The 18,470-nt window shown below is 41.3% G+C and overlaps 1 protein-coding gene across 1 annotated transcript in view; it reads left to right on the top strand.

Moving 5' to 3' along the window:
• The window catches only part of LOC122946847 (ras-related GTP-binding protein A), a 78,955-nt gene that overhangs the window by 39,066 nt on the left and 21,419 nt on the right, over positions 1-18,470 (top strand). The window contains exons 6-8 of the mRNA XM_044306706.1: positions 6,296-6,391; positions 6,493-6,615; positions 6,699-6,790. Coding sequence (XP_044162641.1) covers positions 6,296-6,391; positions 6,493-6,615; positions 6,699-6,790 — 311 coding nt within the window. The remainder of the gene's footprint in view (positions 1-6,295; positions 6,392-6,492; positions 6,616-6,698; positions 6,791-18,470) is intronic.

Genomic DNA, 18,470 nt, shown 5'->3' with positions numbered 1-18,470 from the left:
ACAGTCTCCTCTTAACAGTTGTTCTAGAGATGTGTCTGCTGCTAGAACTCTGTGTGGCATTGACCTGGTCTCTAATCTGAGCTGCTGTTAACCTGCGATTTCTGAGGCTGGTGACTCGGATAAATGTATCCTCCGCAGCAGAGGTGACTCTTGGTCTTCCTTTCCTGGGGTGGTCCGCATGTGAGCCAGTTTCTTTGTAACGCTTGATGGTTTTTGTGACTGCACTTGGGGCCACTTTTAAAGATTTCCCAATTTTTCGTACTGACTGACCTTAATTTCTAATGATGGCCACTCGTTTTTCTTTACTTAGCTGCTTTTTACTTGCCATAATACAAATTCTAACGGTCTATACAGTAGGACTATCAGCTGTGTATCCACCTGACTTCTCCACAGCGCAACTGATGGTCCCAACCCCATTTATAAGGCAAGAAATCCCACTTATTAAACCTGACAGGGCACACCTGTGAAGTGAAAACCATTTCTGACTACCTCTTGAAGCTCATCAAGAGAATGCCAAGAGTGTGCAAAGCAGTAATCAAAGCAAAAGGTGGCTACTTTGAAGAACCTAGAATGACATATTTTCAGTTGTTTCACACTTTTTTGTTATGTATATAATTCCACATGTGTTAATTCATAGTTTTGATGCCTTCAGTGTGAATCTACAATTTTCATAGTAATGAAAATAAAGAAAACTCTTTGAATGAGAAGGTGTGTCCAAACTTTTGGTCTGTACTGTAGTTAAAAAGAATGACACCTCTGTGGCTATTCATGTGAATGATCAACACAAAGGGGATCTCGGCTCCATAAGGTTTTCTGTACTGAAGGTCGTTCCTACTCCCCTGAGGGGGGGTGACTGGGACCGGAGGATACTCCAAAAGGAATCTGAATGGATTTATCGCTTTCGGTCTCAGTCGCCTGGTGGTCTCAATGAACGACTCACTTATACATGCTTTATTTCACTTGGCCCTTCCTCTATTTTTTCAGATACTGCCTCTTTCCTCTGGCATTGTAACTTTGTCCCATTTTCTGACCATGCGGGTGCGAGAAGCGCCATTTTTTTAGAAGCGACATATACATTTTTGTTGCCTTATCCTCTCGGTACAGACATAGGGCCCCCTCCATCTCTTCAGTGAGGCAAATGTATGATGTGTGCAATATGTCATTATTGGCACATGACTAAATTTACTCCCCTTGTTTTAACGCTGTAGGGCTGGTGAACTACCTGTGGAATATTTTGATCATTCTATACATAGGGGCCTGGCTATGGCTCCGTGCTATCTTTAGAGACTAACCATGCATCTATAGACAGTGTCTGTTACCCTCGATATTCCCTAGCGCTTCCAGGGTGCGCTTCTTTGAATATGCGTTCCACTTACCGGAAGTACACATACTTTGGCATCCGGAAGCTTCAGACCTCGCCAGTGCTCAAATACAGGGCACTGGCGTACTTACACTAGCCCTACTAGCTTCTCTTCAGATGCCTGTTCTAGTTGCCTAAAGGGCCCCTCTGATCGGTAAGTGTCATGTACATTATCAGACGTTTTTTGGACTTGTATATTGGAGCTTGCTACACCAATTCCTTTCTTGTTTACAGATTAATCATCTAATGACAGAGGTTTTTCTCATAGTCAGTACATGAAACAGGCTATCTATGGGAGCTAAGTACTATCTCTATATTTATCTCTTTATTTATTATTATATTTATTTTTTTGTTATTCCCTACGATTATTTACTTAATATCACCCCCTGATGAGCTGCTGTGTGCAGGTGAAACGCTTTGGGGTTTCCGTTAATATATATAGACATCTTTGTTTTTTGGATTTATAGTCTATCCATATGTGTGAGTAGGGCTTTATTAGGGCAATAGATAGACATAGGTATGGGGGCAGGGTACCTCCACCATCATGGGGTATCCCTGTGCACAGGTTATTAGATCTATAGGGTTATCCAGGGAAAGATATATATTCCCTATATAATAACCTAATTACCCCCTGTTTTTGGTAACATTGGTTCTATCTGTCTTAACCACTATCCTATTTATAGTAGGAGTATTTTTAAGAGTATCCATCTCTTCTATATAGGATATCACTTGAGCAAATTTTTGCTCCATAACCCAGTTAATAATAAAGGTATTGTTTTAATAAGCACGTTAGATTCTACTTACTTCTAATTAATTTGGTACGTGTTTGACTATCATCTTTTCATTCTTTTTACAACTAGAGTACAGCTGTAATGGAAACAAATCTGCATCCGTGTTGGTGGGTGGGGGTTGGTCAAGCTTTTAAGCTATTGTATAATATGGAATTATAGTTTTTGATGCACAGAATGGGTTTGTAAAAGATCAGACTGAGATTTTGTGTGTAAAATTGTGCATTGCGGCCACGTGTTACTGTACACTGAGCTCACTTCACATAGCTCTCTGATGATTCCCCAGCAGGGGGAGGGTCTTCACAGACACTGCATGCTGCCAGACTGATGAGTCATACTCTTCACATGAACTAGCACGCAAGGACTGAGTTCTCAGTGTGATGTCATAAGGAGGTGTGGCCGGCCTTCACTCTAGCTGCCTAAGCCCACCCAGCCTTAGCAGCAGGAAATCAGGAAGTGAATTATGCTGTAACTGCAGCTCAGGCTGATTTAGCAAGATGGGAATACCCCTTGAAATTTTAGTTGCCAGATTTTTGACCACTCCTCTAGTTTTCCTAAATCCTTTTGCATTTGGTGTTTCCCTCCAGGAATATCAACCCTGTTACAAATTTTTGTGTCATCAGCAAAATGACACACCTTACCATTTGAGGCCTTCTGCAGTTTTGATTATAAAGATATTAAACGATATGGAACAGAACAGATCCCTGAGGTACCCCACTGGTAACAAGACCATGATCTGAATATACTCCATTGACTCCAACCCTCTGTTGTCTGTCCCTTAGCCACTGCCTAATCCATTCAACAATATGGGAGTCCAAGCACAAAGACTGCAATTTATTGATAAGCCTTCTATGTGGGACAGTATCAAAAGCCTTACTAAAGTCTAGGTGCGATGTCTACTGCACCTCCGTAAAGACAAATGCATCAAAAGATTCATTAGTCTTCCTTCCTAACTGAGGTCCTTTTCCTTCAATTTCCTTTGTAAAAACTGAACAGAAGTATTCATTGAGGCAGTCAGCTAGTTCTTTATCTTCATCCATATACCTTCCTTCTTTTGTTTTGAATTTGGTAATTCTATGTTTTACTTTCCTTTTTTCATTTATGTATCTGAAGAATGTCTTATCGCCTTTTTTTCACTGACTGAGCTAATTTCTCTTCTGCCTGTGCTTTAGAAGCTCTTATAACTTGTTTGGCCTCTCACTGCCTAATCTTATAAATTTGCCTGTCATCCTCGTTTTTTATATTTTATAATTACTAAATTCGTGGGAGAATGAACACTTTTTATGACAAAGTTTATGACAAAGAATTACAGTTCGGTATTTCATATGGCGATAGTTTCTCCTTTCCCCTAGGGGTGACTTGGACTGAGTACAAGGCACTAGGTAGACACTACACCCAGGGTTACTATTTCCTCCATGTATTATTGAATTTTTCATTTCAGAGTGCTGTTTAAGTGTTCCACCCTGCCACTTCTTTGTGGGTGGTAGGGCAAGTGGAATGCTTGTTAGCCCTATAGTTGCCATAATCTCTCTCATGAGTTTACCTGAAAAATTAGTGCCCATTTTCGCTTTCTATGGTCTCTGGGATCCCTACAAACCACTTCACTCATCAACTTTTTGGCTTTGGTTGTAGCAGTTGCCTTGGTCACTGGCCAGACTTCAGGCCATCCCGAGAACAAGTCTACACATACCCGAACATATTAAGTACCCACCTTAGGTGTCACGGTAGGTGAGGGAAGGGGAGCAAACCAAATAAAACAAAAGCAACAACACACCAGGCTAGGCCCCAAAGCTAGGGAACAGGGTAAGGTCACCATCTGACGATCCCTGAGTCTTTCCCTGACTGCTGACAACATGAGCAAATCCTAAAGGTGGAAGTGCTCATGCGCTAGAACCTAAGCCTAGCTGAAACTTTAACAAACCCTCAGCTAGGGAGCTGGAGAAAAGACAACCGGTTCCTAGCGCTTGGTGCAGTAACCAGCATCTTCCTGAGGCCTAGCCATAACAAACAACAAAACGGAAGGAATAGGACAGAGATTAAGATGGACGGGGAGCAGGAGATCCACCAAACTCTAGCTGAGAACTCCAAAAACAAATATAAAATGCAAAGGCTATAGTGAGGGGCGGGTATAAATAGCACTACTACTAATGGCTAATGAGCAGAACCTGTGGGGAGGTGGGATCCTGCCCAAAACCACAACAAAGAGAAACGGAACAATCTGTCAGATAGACTCATGTGTAGCGAGTCTGTCAGATCTTCACAGGGCAGGGCGTGACATTAGGTAGCTGTATCTAGTCCACCTGCACTCTCTGGAACAGGTAATCTTATCTCTGGGTGCAGTTCCTAGGTAGGCTTCCAGGGTTATGCCTTGCACTTGTATAAGGCTCTGGTCAGACCCCCATATCAGATCCTCAGAGTACACCCCCTTTGAAAAGTAAGATTTGAATGCATATCTCACTGAACACAATAACATCATCCCAAATTTTTACAAAACTGAGTTTCATAGAATGTGTTTAACCCATGACTACTGGGAGCTACTGAAAACAGTGAGTGTGACGAGGGTACCCCAAATAGAGTCCCCTTTTTAAATACACACACACACACACACACACACACACACACACTCTCAGGCAGAGAGGCCCCCTTTATTCTACCTTTTAAAAGAGAAATATTCCCTTGCTTGAAACTGTGTGGTAGACGAGTAAGAGGCCCCTAGACCTAATCCCGAGAGTCTTGGGAAGGTAGGGTTACTGGCACTTATGTCTGTGTGGTAGACTATGTACTCGGGTTCCGAGACAAAATGGAGACACTTGTTGGTATGGTCGAGGAGAATATGGCACAGGCCCAGAGTAAGCAGAAACAGTGGTATGACCGCACTGCTAGAGCGTGTATATACTAGGAGGGTTAAATGGTATATGTCCTGCTTCCTATGCGACAGAACAAACCGCACGGGAGGGGCCATACCCAATTGTAAAGTGTCTGAACAAGGTGAATTATGTGGTGAGCCTTGGAGAAGGAGGTAGACAACTGAAAATGTTTCATGTAAACATGCTCAAGAAGCATTGAGAGAGCCCCACATGTCATGCCAGTCTGTAGCCTGCCTGAGCGGAAAGAGGCTGACCCCCTGCTAGACTTGATGGCCAACACTCGAGAGTTGGGAGCTGACTTTAACATCAACCCACAAATTTCACCCCAACAGAAATCCCAGCTTTTGGCAGTGCTGACCGCTCACCACTATACTTTTACAGGAATACCTGGGAGGACACACCTTGCAGTGCACCCTATGGACACAGGGTACACATTCTCCCACCAAGCAGTCTGCCTACCTTGTCTCTTTGGAGGTTCAGGCAGACATCAGGAAGGAAATTGAAGAGATGTTGCAGTTAGGGGTCATTCAGAAATCCCACAGCGCTTGGGCCTCCCCGGTGGTTCTGGTCCCTAAGAAAGATTGGACAACCAGGTTCTGTGTGGATTATCGGAAACTGAATGCCATTCCAACCTCTGATGCTTACCCCATGCCCAGGATCGATGAATTGTCAGATAAGTTGGCAGTCGACGGCTACCTGACAATCATGGACCTGAGCAGGTGGTATTGGCAGATTCCCCTGACCTCGGAGGCTCAGGAGAAGTCGGCCTTCATCATCCCTTTCGGCTTATACGAATTTACGATAATGCCGTTTGGGATGAAGAATGCGGCAGCCACCTTTCAGAGGCTTGTGAATGACTTGCTGGAAGGACTAGAAGGATGTGCTGTCACCTACTTAGACGACATCGCAGTGTTCAGCCCCGCGTGGGAGGAGCACCTAGTGCATCTGTCACAAGTGCTGGACAAGCTTGCAGCGGCTGGCCTGTCAGCTCAGGGGGTATGTCATTTCACAGGGGATGGGGGGCTGTCCTTTCTGCTGCAGCTGGTGGAAGGAAGGATGGAACTGAGCATGTGTTTCCACCTCAGTGTGGTTGACAATAGAACGAATGGCAGGTGGAGCTATGCAGATTTCAATTAATCACTCAGTTACATTACACATTTTTTTAATTACATGCAATTACAAAAGGATTCAAATCCAGGCTCTGGCTTCATAACTGTAAGATATTTTTCGTGGGACAAAGAGCATTGTTTGCTAACATTGTTTACATATTTTGTTTGTAGATATTTAAAGAACGAGAAGAGGATTTAAGGCGCCTTTCCCGACCCCTTGACTGTTCCTGTTTTAGGACATCCATTTGGGATGAGACATTATACAAGGTATTTGATGCTTTCCTTGTTTCTTCTTTGGAGGAACATTTTAGGATCTTAGCCTTTATATCGTTTCCTCTTGTGTGTACTTTCTGTATTTATGTTTTCAGGCCTGGTCAAGCATTGTTTACCAGCTCATTCCTAATGTCCAGCAGCTTGAATCCAACTTGCGTAACTTTGCCCAGATTATTGAGGCAGATGAAGTTCTATTATTTGAGAGGGCAACATTTTTGGTGAGTATTTAACAAAGTGCTGGGTTTATCCAACTCTGGATATTTTGGGCATGGTTAAAATTTTTGTACTTTCTGTTTTTCAGGTTATTTCTCATTATCAATGTAAAGAGCAAAGGGACATTCACCGATTTGAGAAGATTAGTAATATTATAAAGCAATTTAAACTAAGCTGCAGGTAAGATAGAAATTATTATATTTTTTCAAATCTTGTCCTTAGTTTTCAGTTAATTTCATCTATTTACTATTTAGAAGATTATAATCACAGTTGCCGGAAGTAGATTTGTTGTTTATGAAGTCCAGCAGAACCTTTGGATATTTTCATTGAAAGAGGAATTACAGTCAAAATAATCTGTCATTTTATTGATGCTTGTGAAATGACGGCATTGGAGATGTATCTTAACCCCTTCAAGACCAACCTAGTTTGTACCTTCAGGACCAAGCCACATTTTGCAAATCTGACATGTTTCACTTTATGTGATAATAACTTTGGAACGGTTTTTCCATAGCATCATCACGACGGCATACAAGGAAATTGACCTCTGTACGGGCAGGAACAGAGAAAGGATAAATACCCACCACCAACACCAGTGTTTCCTGTCCCTACAAAGGACAGGGCATATAAAGGTCTCCATGTATGCAGGGAGATGAAGCTAGGCAAGAACGTTTTTTATTGTTTTTACCTGAGAAAATCGCTGGCATCCTGCCATGGCGTCCCTCTGCCCTCCCGTGGTCCCAGTATTAATGCTGGGCAGGGGTGTGTGGGGTATACTCACTCCAGTTGTATCCGGAGCCTGGTCCCAGGGCGACGGACGGCTCCCTCCTGGCCTATTGAGGCTTCAGCAGGATTGCGCGCCCGGCGCTTGAGGCGCATAGGTGTGACTTCACTTCCGGCGCTCCAGAAGTGACATAGGCGGCATTTGAGGCCTCGACATTCGGTGGATGCTCCTGAGAAGTCTATAGCCCCTCACCTGTGTCTCTAGTACTGAGAGGGCAAAAGCATCCGGCCACGATGTCTGGGACAGAGGCACGATCTCCTAAGGAGTCCGAATTACCGCTGCCGCCATCTGGGGGGTGTTTTGCTTGGCCAGGGAGTCTGCTGGTCCCCCTCTCCTGCCAAAAGAAAGGGGGGGGGGGGGGGAGAGAATATTTGATCCCCCTGGTTAAGGTTTCTGTTGGTCTTATCTATCTCTTGGGGGTTGAGTTTTGTGCAAATGTTACATTTGGGAGTTTTTTCACAGCTTTGGCTCCAGTGTACACCTCTTTGGATTCTCCCCCCCCCCCCTTTCCTCTATCCTCTCCATTTCCTCCGACCATCCCCTTATGGCTACCTTCTCCTCCTTTCAGGTGTCCAAAAAGAGACTAAAAAAAAATCAAGAGATCCCTCAGATGTATCTCCTGTAATGGCAAACTTCCAGACAGTTATCCCAAGAACCTTTGCAAAAACTGTATATCAAATATTGTACGTGACGAAGCACCCTCTCTGAAGGAAGAACTTAAATCTATGATACAGGAGGAAATTCGTTCATCCCTAGCCCACCTATCTGCTAACGCCGCCCCTCCCCTCCCCCCCCCCTCCCCGATTTACTGCAACCCAAGAGGAAGCGTGCTAGGTCCCCTTCCCCCTCCACCAAGTCATGGGAAGAGGGAAAAAGAGTCTCCGATTCGGACTCTGTGGATAGTGGCCGCAAATTCTATTTTTCTATGGAAGATATGTCCATCCTACTAAGAGCGGTCTGATCCACAATTGGTGTGGAGGAAGTACAACGCACCCATTCCATACAGGAAGAAATGTTTTAGAGGGTTGAGAGTTAAAAAAAACATGTGTGTTTCATATAAACGAAAGTATTAGAGAAATGGTTCTGGAGGAATGGGCAGACCCTGAAAGACTTCTGGGAGTCTCTACTTCCTTTAAAAAATAGGTTGCTATTTGATCCTGAGGAATCCAAGATCTTCAATGAGATCCCTAACATAGATGTTCAGGTTGCTAAGGTGAACAAAAAGACATCCCTCCCATTTGAGGATGCCTCCCAACTCAAAGATTCCATGGATCGCAAAGCCGACAGCCTCCTCAGGAAATCTTGGGAGGCTGACATGTTTAACCCCTTCAGGACACAGCCTTATTTCACCTTAAAGGGAACCTGTCATGTGGATATTTGATCATAATCTAATTATATACAATCATTAACTACTAAAAAGTACCTTAGATGTATTCACTTACTGGTGTGACAGATGGTTACCTCATAATATACACACAAAAATGCTGCATGCTAATGAGCTGATTTGAGTCCAGCGTGATGTCATTTAGTCCAGCGTATATTTAATTCAGAGCTATAGCCACTCCCCTGCCCACCTGCTGCTGATTCATATGGAAAATTCAGCAGCAAGTAGGCGGGGAGAGTCAGGAGCTCATGAATATTCATGACTCATCATTATCAGCTGGAGCTTTTCAATACAAGATGTTGGCAGATTGACTGGGTCAATTAAAGAAAGTGACCCAGCATTTTGCTAAGAGAATCAGTCACTTATTTATGTTGCCCTTAGGACACCATAAAACTGGTGACAAGTTCCCTTTAAGGACCAGGCCATTTTTTGCAAATCTGACCAGTGTCACTTTATGTGGTGATAACTTTTAAAGCTTTTACTTAGCAAGGCCATTCTGAGATTGTTTTTTCGTCACATATTGTACTTCATGACACGGGTAAAATTGAGTAAAAAATTATATTTTATTTATAAAAAAAATACCAAATTTACCAAAATTTTGGAAAAATTTGCAAGTTTCTAACTTTCAATTTCTCTACTTCTACAATATCATAGTAATAGTTATTAATTTAAATACCCCATATGTCTACTTAATGTTTGGATCATTTTGGGGATGGTACAAGGCTTAGAAGTTTAGAAGCAAATCTTGAAATTTTTCAGAAATTTTCAAAAAACCAATTTTTGCGGACCAGTTCAGGTCTGAAGTCACTTTGCGAGGCTTACATAATAGAAACCACCCAAAAATGACCCCATTCTATAAACTACACCCCTCAAGGTATTGAAAACCGATTTTACAAACTTTGTTAACCCTTTAGGTGTTCCACAAGAATTAATGGAAAATAGAGATACAATTTCAAAATTTCTCTTTTTTTTGGCAGATTTTCCATTTTAATATTTTTTTTCCAGTTACAAAGCAAGAGTTAACAGCCAAACAAAACTCAATATTTATGGCTCTGATTCTGTAGTTTACAGAAACACCCCATATGTGGTCGTCAACCGCTGTACGGGCATATGGCAGGGCGCAGAACGAAAGGAATGCCATATGGTTTTTGGAAGGCAGATTTTGCTGGACTGGTTTTTTTGACACAATGTCCCATTTTAACCCCCCCCCCCCCCCCCGATGCACCCCTATAGTAGAAACTCCAAAAAAGTTACCCCATTTTAGAAACTACGGGATAGGTTGGCAGTATTGTTGGTACTAGTTTCGGGTACATATGATTTTTGGCTGCTCTATATTGCACTTTTTGTAAGTCAAGGTAACAAGAAATGGCTGTTTTGGCACCGTTTTTATTTTGTTATTTACAACATTCATCTGACAGGTTAGATCATGTGATATTTTTATAGACCAGGTTGTCACGGATGCGGCGATACCTAATATGTATACTTTTTTTTTATTTATGTAAGTTTTACACAATGATTTCTTTTTTGAAACAAAAAAAAATCATGTTTTAGTGTTTCTATAATCTGAGAGCCATCATTTTTTTCAGTTTTTGGGCGATTTCCTTGGATAGGGTATGATTTTTGCGGGATGAGGTGACAGTTTTATTGGCACTATTTTGGGGTGCGTGTGACCTTTTGATCGCTTGCTATTACACTTTTTGTGGTGTAAGATGACAAAAAATTGTTTATTTAGCACAGTTTTTATTTTGAATTTTTTTACGGTGTTCATCTGAGGGGTTAGGTCATGTGATATTTTTATAGAGCCGGTCGATATGGACGCGGCGATACCTAATATGTCTACTTTTTTTTAAATGTAAATTTTACACAATAACAGCTTTTTTAAAACCAAAAAAATGATGTTTTAGTGTATCCATATTCTGAGCCATAGTTTTTTTTTTTTTTTTTTTGGGCGATTGTCTCAGGTAGGGGCTCATTTTTTGCGGGATGAGGTGACGGTTAGATTGGTACTATTTTGGTGGAAAAAATGCCTTTTTGATCGCTTGCTGTTGTACTTTTTGTGATGTAAGGTGACAAAAAAATTGTTTATTTAGCACAGTTCTTGTTTTTTAGTTTTTACAGTGTTCATCTGAGGGGTTAGGTCACGTGATATGTTTTATAGAGCCGGTCGATACAGACGCATCGGTACCTAATATGTATACTTTTCTTTTTTCCCCTATTTTTTACAAATTTTTTTTTTTTACTTTATTTGGGGAAAATGAAGTTTTTGTTTATTTTTACTTGAAACTTTAAATTTTTTGGGGAAAACTTTATTTTTTAAACTTTATTTTTTACTTTATATTTTGTCCCACTTTGGGACTTGAACTTTTGGGGGTCTAATCCTTTACAATGCATTCCAATACTTCTGTATTGGAATTCATTGGCTGTATGAGTAATACTGTGTGTATTACTCATACAGCTTCTGGCCTGTGAGATCCAGGGGGCTGGATCTCACAGGCACGTCACAGGAAGGCAGCGCGATGCCTTCGGGTCCCCCCTACAGCCGCATGGGGACCCGATGGCACCACCGATCGCTGCCACAAACCGCAGGTCTGATTTGCACGCTGCGCGTTTACCCAAGGTGCATGCTCAATGATTTGAGCAGGCACCTTGTTCCGCTCACCGGGCGGCAGTGATCGGAAATGCACAGGACTTACCCGTACACCCTGTGTCCTTAAGTACCAGGACATCAGGGCGTACAGGTACGCCCTGTGTCCTGAAGAGGTTAATATTAAAGCTAACATTACGGCTACCTCCGTCACTAGATCCATGTTTCTTTGGCTGGGAGAATTAGAAGACCATATAAAATAAAACAAAGTTATAACTACCTTGAAAGCCTCCAGGAAGAAAAGTAACATCCGCAATCTACCTTAAAATCTGGAAGCGCTTCTGTTACTGGAGTGGCGACAAATCTCCACACCTGCATAGACCCAACATTCAAAGAATCCTGGATTTTCTGCAACAGGGTCTCGACCTGGGGCTTAGACCCTCTACCCTGAAGGTCCAAATCTCAGCCCTAAGTTGTTTTTTTGACCAAGATATAGCTAGTCATCGTTGGGTCAGAAGATTAATTAGAGCAGCTACCAGACTTCGTCCAACAATCACCTCCCGTGTCCCCTCCTGGGATTTAAATATTGTCCTTACGGGTCTCACTCTACCACCATTTTAACCCATTACCGATTGTCCAATAAAATTATTGTCCCTAAAGACCGCCTTCCTAATTGCAATAACCTCGGCCCGCAGATTAGGTGAGTTGCAGGCTCTATCTGTTAGGGAACCCTACCTTTGTGTCCTAGATGATAGGATTATTCTCCGGCTTGACCCAGGTTTTCTCCCTAAAGTTGTATCCAGCTTGTAGCCAGGAAATTACCCTGCCTTCCTTTCGTAAACACCCCTCTAATGACAGAGTGTCTTCCTTCCACTCTCTGGATGTTAGACGGGCAGTTCTAAACTATATTTCTTATCCTGACAACTTACTAGTACTCTTTGGAGGAAAGTACAAGGGCTAGAAAGCCACCCAATCTTCTATAGCTAGATGGATCAAGGAAATCATTTGCCTGTGTTACCAAATTCAAAATCTTCCATGTCCAGTCAACATTAGGGCCCATTCCACTAGGGCCATGTCTTCCTCTCAGGCAGAGCAAGCTGGCGCCTCCCTGGAAGAAATATGTCGAGCTGCCACTTGGTCCAGCATCCATACATTTATAAAACACTACCGCCTGGATCTTTCCAGATCCCTTGATCTGTCCTTTTGGGCGGAAAGTAATCCAGGCTGTAGCCTCCCCCTTAACTGATATATTTTGTATATCTCCTTGTATGCCGTCGTGATGATGCTATGGAAAAAACGGAATTAGACTTACAGGTAATTCTGTTTTCATGAGATCATCACGACGGCACATGATTTCCTCCCTACATATATTTCTAAATTTAGGAGGGACTCCAGAAGGTATAAAGTAATACCTTCTCCACTGTTTGTTTTGTCACCATCAGGTACTCTGTGTGATTTTGGAAACACTGGTGTTGGTTGTGGGAGGGGGGTATTTAACCTTTCTCTGTTCCTGCCCCTACGGAGGTCAGGGGTCAATCTCCTTGTATGCCGTCATGATGATCTCATGGAAACAGAATTACCGGTAAGTCTAATTCAGTTTTTTCTTACACAAGTCATTCTGAGATTTTTTTCTTGTGACACATTGTATGTCATGTTAGTGATAAATTCGAGTCAATATGTTTTACTTTTATTTATAAAAAAAAAATCTAAAATTGCCAATTTTTATCTAAATTTTAATTCCTCTGGTTTTCTGACAGATAGTGGCACCTCACAAAATAGTTATTACTTTACATTCTCCATATGTCTACTTCATGTTTGGATCATTTTGTAAATGGCATTTTCTTTTTTTAGAATGTTAGAAGGCTTAGAAGTTTAGAAGCAAATTCACTTTGTGAGGCTTACATAATAGAAGACCACCTATAAATGGACCAATTTTAGAAACTACACCCATCAAGGTATTCAAAACTGATTTTCCAAACTTTTTTTTAACTCTTTAAGTTTTCCACCAGAATTAAAGAAAAATGGAGGTGAATTTGTAAAATTTACATTTTTGGGCAGATTTTTCCATTTAGATCAATTTTTCCTGCATATAAACCTCAATATTTGTTACTCTGATTCTTAAGTTTACAGAAACAGCCCATATGTGGTCATAAAGTTCCATATGGGTGCACAGCGGGGCTCAGAATAGGAGGAACACTGTGTGGCTTTTGGCGGGCAGATTTTGCTGGGATAATTTTCAGGCACCATGTCGCATTTGAAGACACCCTGATCCACCCCAACAGTGAAAACACCCCAAAAGTGACCCCATTATGGAAAATACACCCCCCAAGGAATTTTTCAAAGGGTGCACTGAGCATTTAATAAAATGACACCCTTCAATGTATTCATCTAGAGGTATAATGAGAATTTTTTTTTTTTTTTTTTTTTTGGGTGGTGGGGGAGCTATTATTGTATTGCAAAATGGAAAAATGCTAAGCTGAAAATGTCTTCCCATGGATTAATTAAGAAATTAATGAAATTAACTTAATGGATATCAGTGGAGGTGTGAAACTTGAAAGCACTCTCCAATGCAGAGGCCCGGTTTAGAGAGGCAGGTCTGACAGTAGTGAGTGGTGTCTTTCTTAATCCCTCTAACTGAGCAAACTCAACACCTTTTTTGGGGCCTCCTTTTTTTTTTTCTGTGGGGAGAAGTACTCCAGGAAATGCTGCCCATGTATTATTCTTGAGACCCCAGAAGCACTGCTGACTGAAATACTGCCCTCTCCTTCCTGAACGCTAAAAATAAAAATAAAAATGTATTATTTTTTCCTGAAATTCCAAGAAGGGCCCCCCATGACCAATAAATATATATATTTATTTGGTATTGTCATAAATTGTACTGACTTGAAGAATAAGTGGGGTCATTTAACTCGTTTAAAGTAGAACTGGCTTAGTTGCCCATAGCAGTATATGAAAAGCATTAAAGGGTATCTTGCAGCAGATTTGTATCTATGAAACTGTCTGACCTGTTGCCTGTGCTTGGCAGCAGAATGCATCTGTGTTGGTCCCATGTTCATATGTGGCCACATTACTGAGAAATATTATGTTTTAATATATGCAAATTATCCTCTAGGAACAAAAGGGGCGTTGCTGTTACACCCAATGGCTCAGCTTTCTCTGCAACTCCTGTGCCCTCTGCACTTCAGGGCCAGATATGATGATGCTTTCACTGCCTTGTCCTGCCAAAGTGCAGAATGTTCATCAGCTGCAGAAAGAGCAGAGCCTCAAGTCTAGAACTATCGGCAACTCCCCCAGTAATCCCAGAGACTCATTTGCATATGCTAAAACATAATATATATCCGTACAGTATCCTGCCGTAACTATTAAGTCCAGTGACTTAGGTAATGTATTTTCTGTAGTGGTTCAATATACCTTTTTTCTCAATTTGTCCCAGACCAGCAATCACCAACTCTTGGTGATAACTCGCATTTGCTGTACTTGCCAGCCTCATGTTTTTGGTCCCACAGATAGTGCCCACCACAGGTAGTGCCCCCCCCCCCCCCTCTCCCCCAATAATCCCACAGTGCAAACAAAAATAATACCAGGTGCAGAAAGTGACTTCTGTTTGCAGACTGAGACATTCACAAGAGAGATGAAGGCAGAGTATGTAGCAAACACATCAATGGATGTATTTCCAGTACATGACTCATTATCCTAACACTAAGAATTATTGTAATAATGGGGATCCGGAAGCCTACCAGAGGATCCTTTGGTGAGCCCAAGATCTGGCAGTAATGGATCTCTAATAAAATAGGGCCTTTAAAGGGGTTTTCCCATCTCAGACAATGGGGGCATATCGCTAGGACCTGCACCTACACTGAAAGCGGAGCCCTGAAAGTTATAGAGGGCGCGCTGCGCATGCGCAGCTGCTCTCCATTCATATCTATGGGGCCGCCAAAAATGACCGAGCGCTGGCTCGGGTATTTCTGTCAGCCCTATAGAAATAAATGGGTGCGGGGAGAGCTTTTGGCCGGAGCCCGGAAAACCCGGGGTCCTCCAGCCACCACCTTCCCTGCTTCGATCTCGGTGTAGTTTCGGGTCCCACAGGTGGGATCTGCACCTATCAGACAATGGGGGCATATCCTAGCGATGTGCCCTCATTGTCTCAGATGGGGATACCCATCTGAGTGTTTATAATGTCAGAGAGCAGAGATAAGGAGCTGTCAGCTCCCCAACTGATGGAAAAGAGAGAAAATACACATGCTAGTAGAGCATCTCAACTATGTACATAAAAAAGCTCTATATTTTTAATAAGGACCAATTGAAAAAAAAGATTTTTAGCTCAAAATTGGTACAATGCAATAATAATAATTAAAAAAAATTGCCTCCAACGGTGTACATAGCCTTTAACCCATAGAGAATTCTTGCCGTACATGTACAGCGCTGGTGGATGTGACTTAAGGAACAGCGCCGTACATGGGCCAGCAGCTGCGTCCACCCCATCAGCAGCACGGACCCAGCAGCAACTGACCCCTTGTATGCCACGGTCAAAGCTGACCGCAGAGTGCAGAGGGTTTGCGGAGGGTCTTCCATAGGCATCAGGGCTTGCCTTCTACGGAAGCCTGTGAGATCCAGCCCCTTAGGCTGGGTCTCACAGGCAAGCTGTCAGCATAAAAGCTGACAGTCAATGCATTACAATACAGGATGTATTGTAATGCATTGTTGAGGGGATCAGGCCCCAGAAGTTAAAGTCCCAGAGTGGGACAAAAATAAAAAGTTAAAGAAAGAAAGTGTTTTTCATAAAAAAAAAAAAGTTTCAAGTAAAATAAATAACAATTTCCAAAATAAAATAGAAAAAAAAGAAAGAAAACCAGACATATTGGGTATTGCTGCGTCCGTAACGACTGACTCTATAAAAAAAAATCACATGATCCACCCCCTCACCTGAATGCCGTAGAAAAAATAAAAACTGTGCTTTTTTCTTTTGTCACCTTACATCACAAAACATACAACACCAAGCGATCAAAAAGGCGTATGCCCTCCAAAATAGTACCAATCAAACTATCATCTCATCCCACAAAAAAATAAACCCCTACATAAAACAATCGGGCAAAAAAATAAAAAATATGGCTCTCAAACATGATTTTTTTTTTGTTTAAAAAATGCTTTTATTGTGTTAATAATTAAAAAATAGACATATTAGGTATTGCCATGTCTGTAACAACCAGGTCTATTAAAATATCACATGACCCCTCAGATGAACACCATAAAAAAATAAAAACTGTGTCAAAAAAGCAATTTTAAATCACAAAAAGTGTAATACCAAACGATTAAAAAGTCATACACACCCCAAAATAGTACCAATCAAACTTTCATCTCATCGTGATAAAAATGAGACCCTACATAGGACAGTCGCCCAGAAAATAAAACTATGGCTCTCAGAATACAGACACTAAAACATAATTATTATTATTTTTGTTAAAAAAGTTTTTTGTGTAAAACATAAATAAATAAAAAGTATACATATTGGGTATTGCTGCTTGCGTAACAACCTGCTGGATAAAAATATCACATGAACTAACCCCTCAGGTGGACACCGTACAAACAAAAAAACTGTTTAAAAAAAAAAAAAAAGCCATTTTTACTCACCCCACATCACAAAAAGTGTAATGCCAAGTGATCAAAAAGTCATATGCACACTAAAAAAATTAGCCCCTACATAAGAACATTGCCTAAAAACGAAAAAGACTATGGCTTTCAGAATATGGACACACTTAAAAATAATTTTTTATAATTTTTTTCTAAAATGCTTTATTATGTAAAACAAAACAAACAACCAAAAGTCATATTTGGTATTGTCGCATCCATAACAACCTGCTCTATAAAAATAGCACATAATCTAACCTGTCAGATGAACATTGAAAAATGGTGCAAAAACTGCTATATTTTTTGGGTTACCTTGCCTCACAAAAAGTGTAATATAGAGCAACCAAAAATCATATGTACCCTAAAAAAGTATCAACAAAACTGCCACCTTATCCTGTAGTTTCTAAAATGGGGACCCTTTTTTTTGAGTTTCTACTCTAGGGGTGCATCATGGGGTCTTCAAATGTGACATGGCAACTTAAAATTATCCCAGTGAAATCTGCCCTCCAAAAACCATATGGCGTTCCTTTCCTTCTGGGCCCTGCTGTGCACCCGTACAGCAGTTTACAACTACGTATGGGGTGTTTCTGTAAGCTACAGAATCAGGGAAATAAATATTGTGTTTTGTTTGGCTGTTAACTTTTTGTTACTGGAAAAAATGGATTAAAATGGAAAATCTGCCCAAAATAGTGAAATTCTGAAATTTCATCTACATTTTCCTTTAATTCTTGTGGAACACCTAAAGGGTTATCAAAGTTTGTAAAATCAGTTTTGAATGCCTTGAAGGGGTGTAGTTTCTAAAATGGGGCCATTTATGCGTGGTTTCTATTATGTAAGCCCCACAAAGTGACTTCAAACCTGAACTGGTACTCAACTCTGATTAGCGGAGAATGCTATCTTTCCATCCCGATTCTGTTGTTCTAATGGCTAACTAACCATCATTCACTTGTTTTGCACCTTAGATCATATACAGGGCCTTAAAAAAGTATTCCTACCCGTTAAACTTAAACTTAAGTATTCAAACTTAAATGTATTGTTGGGAATTTTATGTAAAAGACCAACACAAAGTAGCAAGTATGTGTAAAGTACAAAATAGCTCAAGCTCAGTCCGATTGGATGGAGAGCATCTGTGAACAGCAATTTTCAAGTCTTGCCATAGATTCTCAATGAGATTTAGGACTGGACTTTGACTGGACTATTCTAACACATGCAAATGCTTTTATCTAAACCATTCCATTGTAGCTCTGGCTGTATGTTTAGCGTTGTTGTTGTCTGCTGGAAGGTGAACCTCTGCCCCAGTCTTGCAATCTCTTCCAAGTTTTCCTCCAGGATTGTGCTGTATTTAGCTCCATCCATCTTCTTATCAACTCTAACCTGCTTCCCTGTCCTTGCTGAAGAAAAGCATCCCCACAGCATGATGTTGCCTCCACCATGTTTCACGGTGGGGACGGTGTGTTTAAGTTGAGGTGCAGGGTTAGTTTTCCAC

Source organism: Bufo gargarizans, chromosome 9 (assembly GCF_014858855.1).
Source record: "Bufo gargarizans isolate SCDJY-AF-19 chromosome 9, ASM1485885v1, whole genome shotgun sequence".
Taxonomy (NCBI): domain Eukaryota; kingdom Metazoa; phylum Chordata; class Amphibia; order Anura; family Bufonidae; genus Bufo; species Bufo gargarizans.
This window is presented reverse-complemented; position numbering and strand designations above follow the sequence as displayed.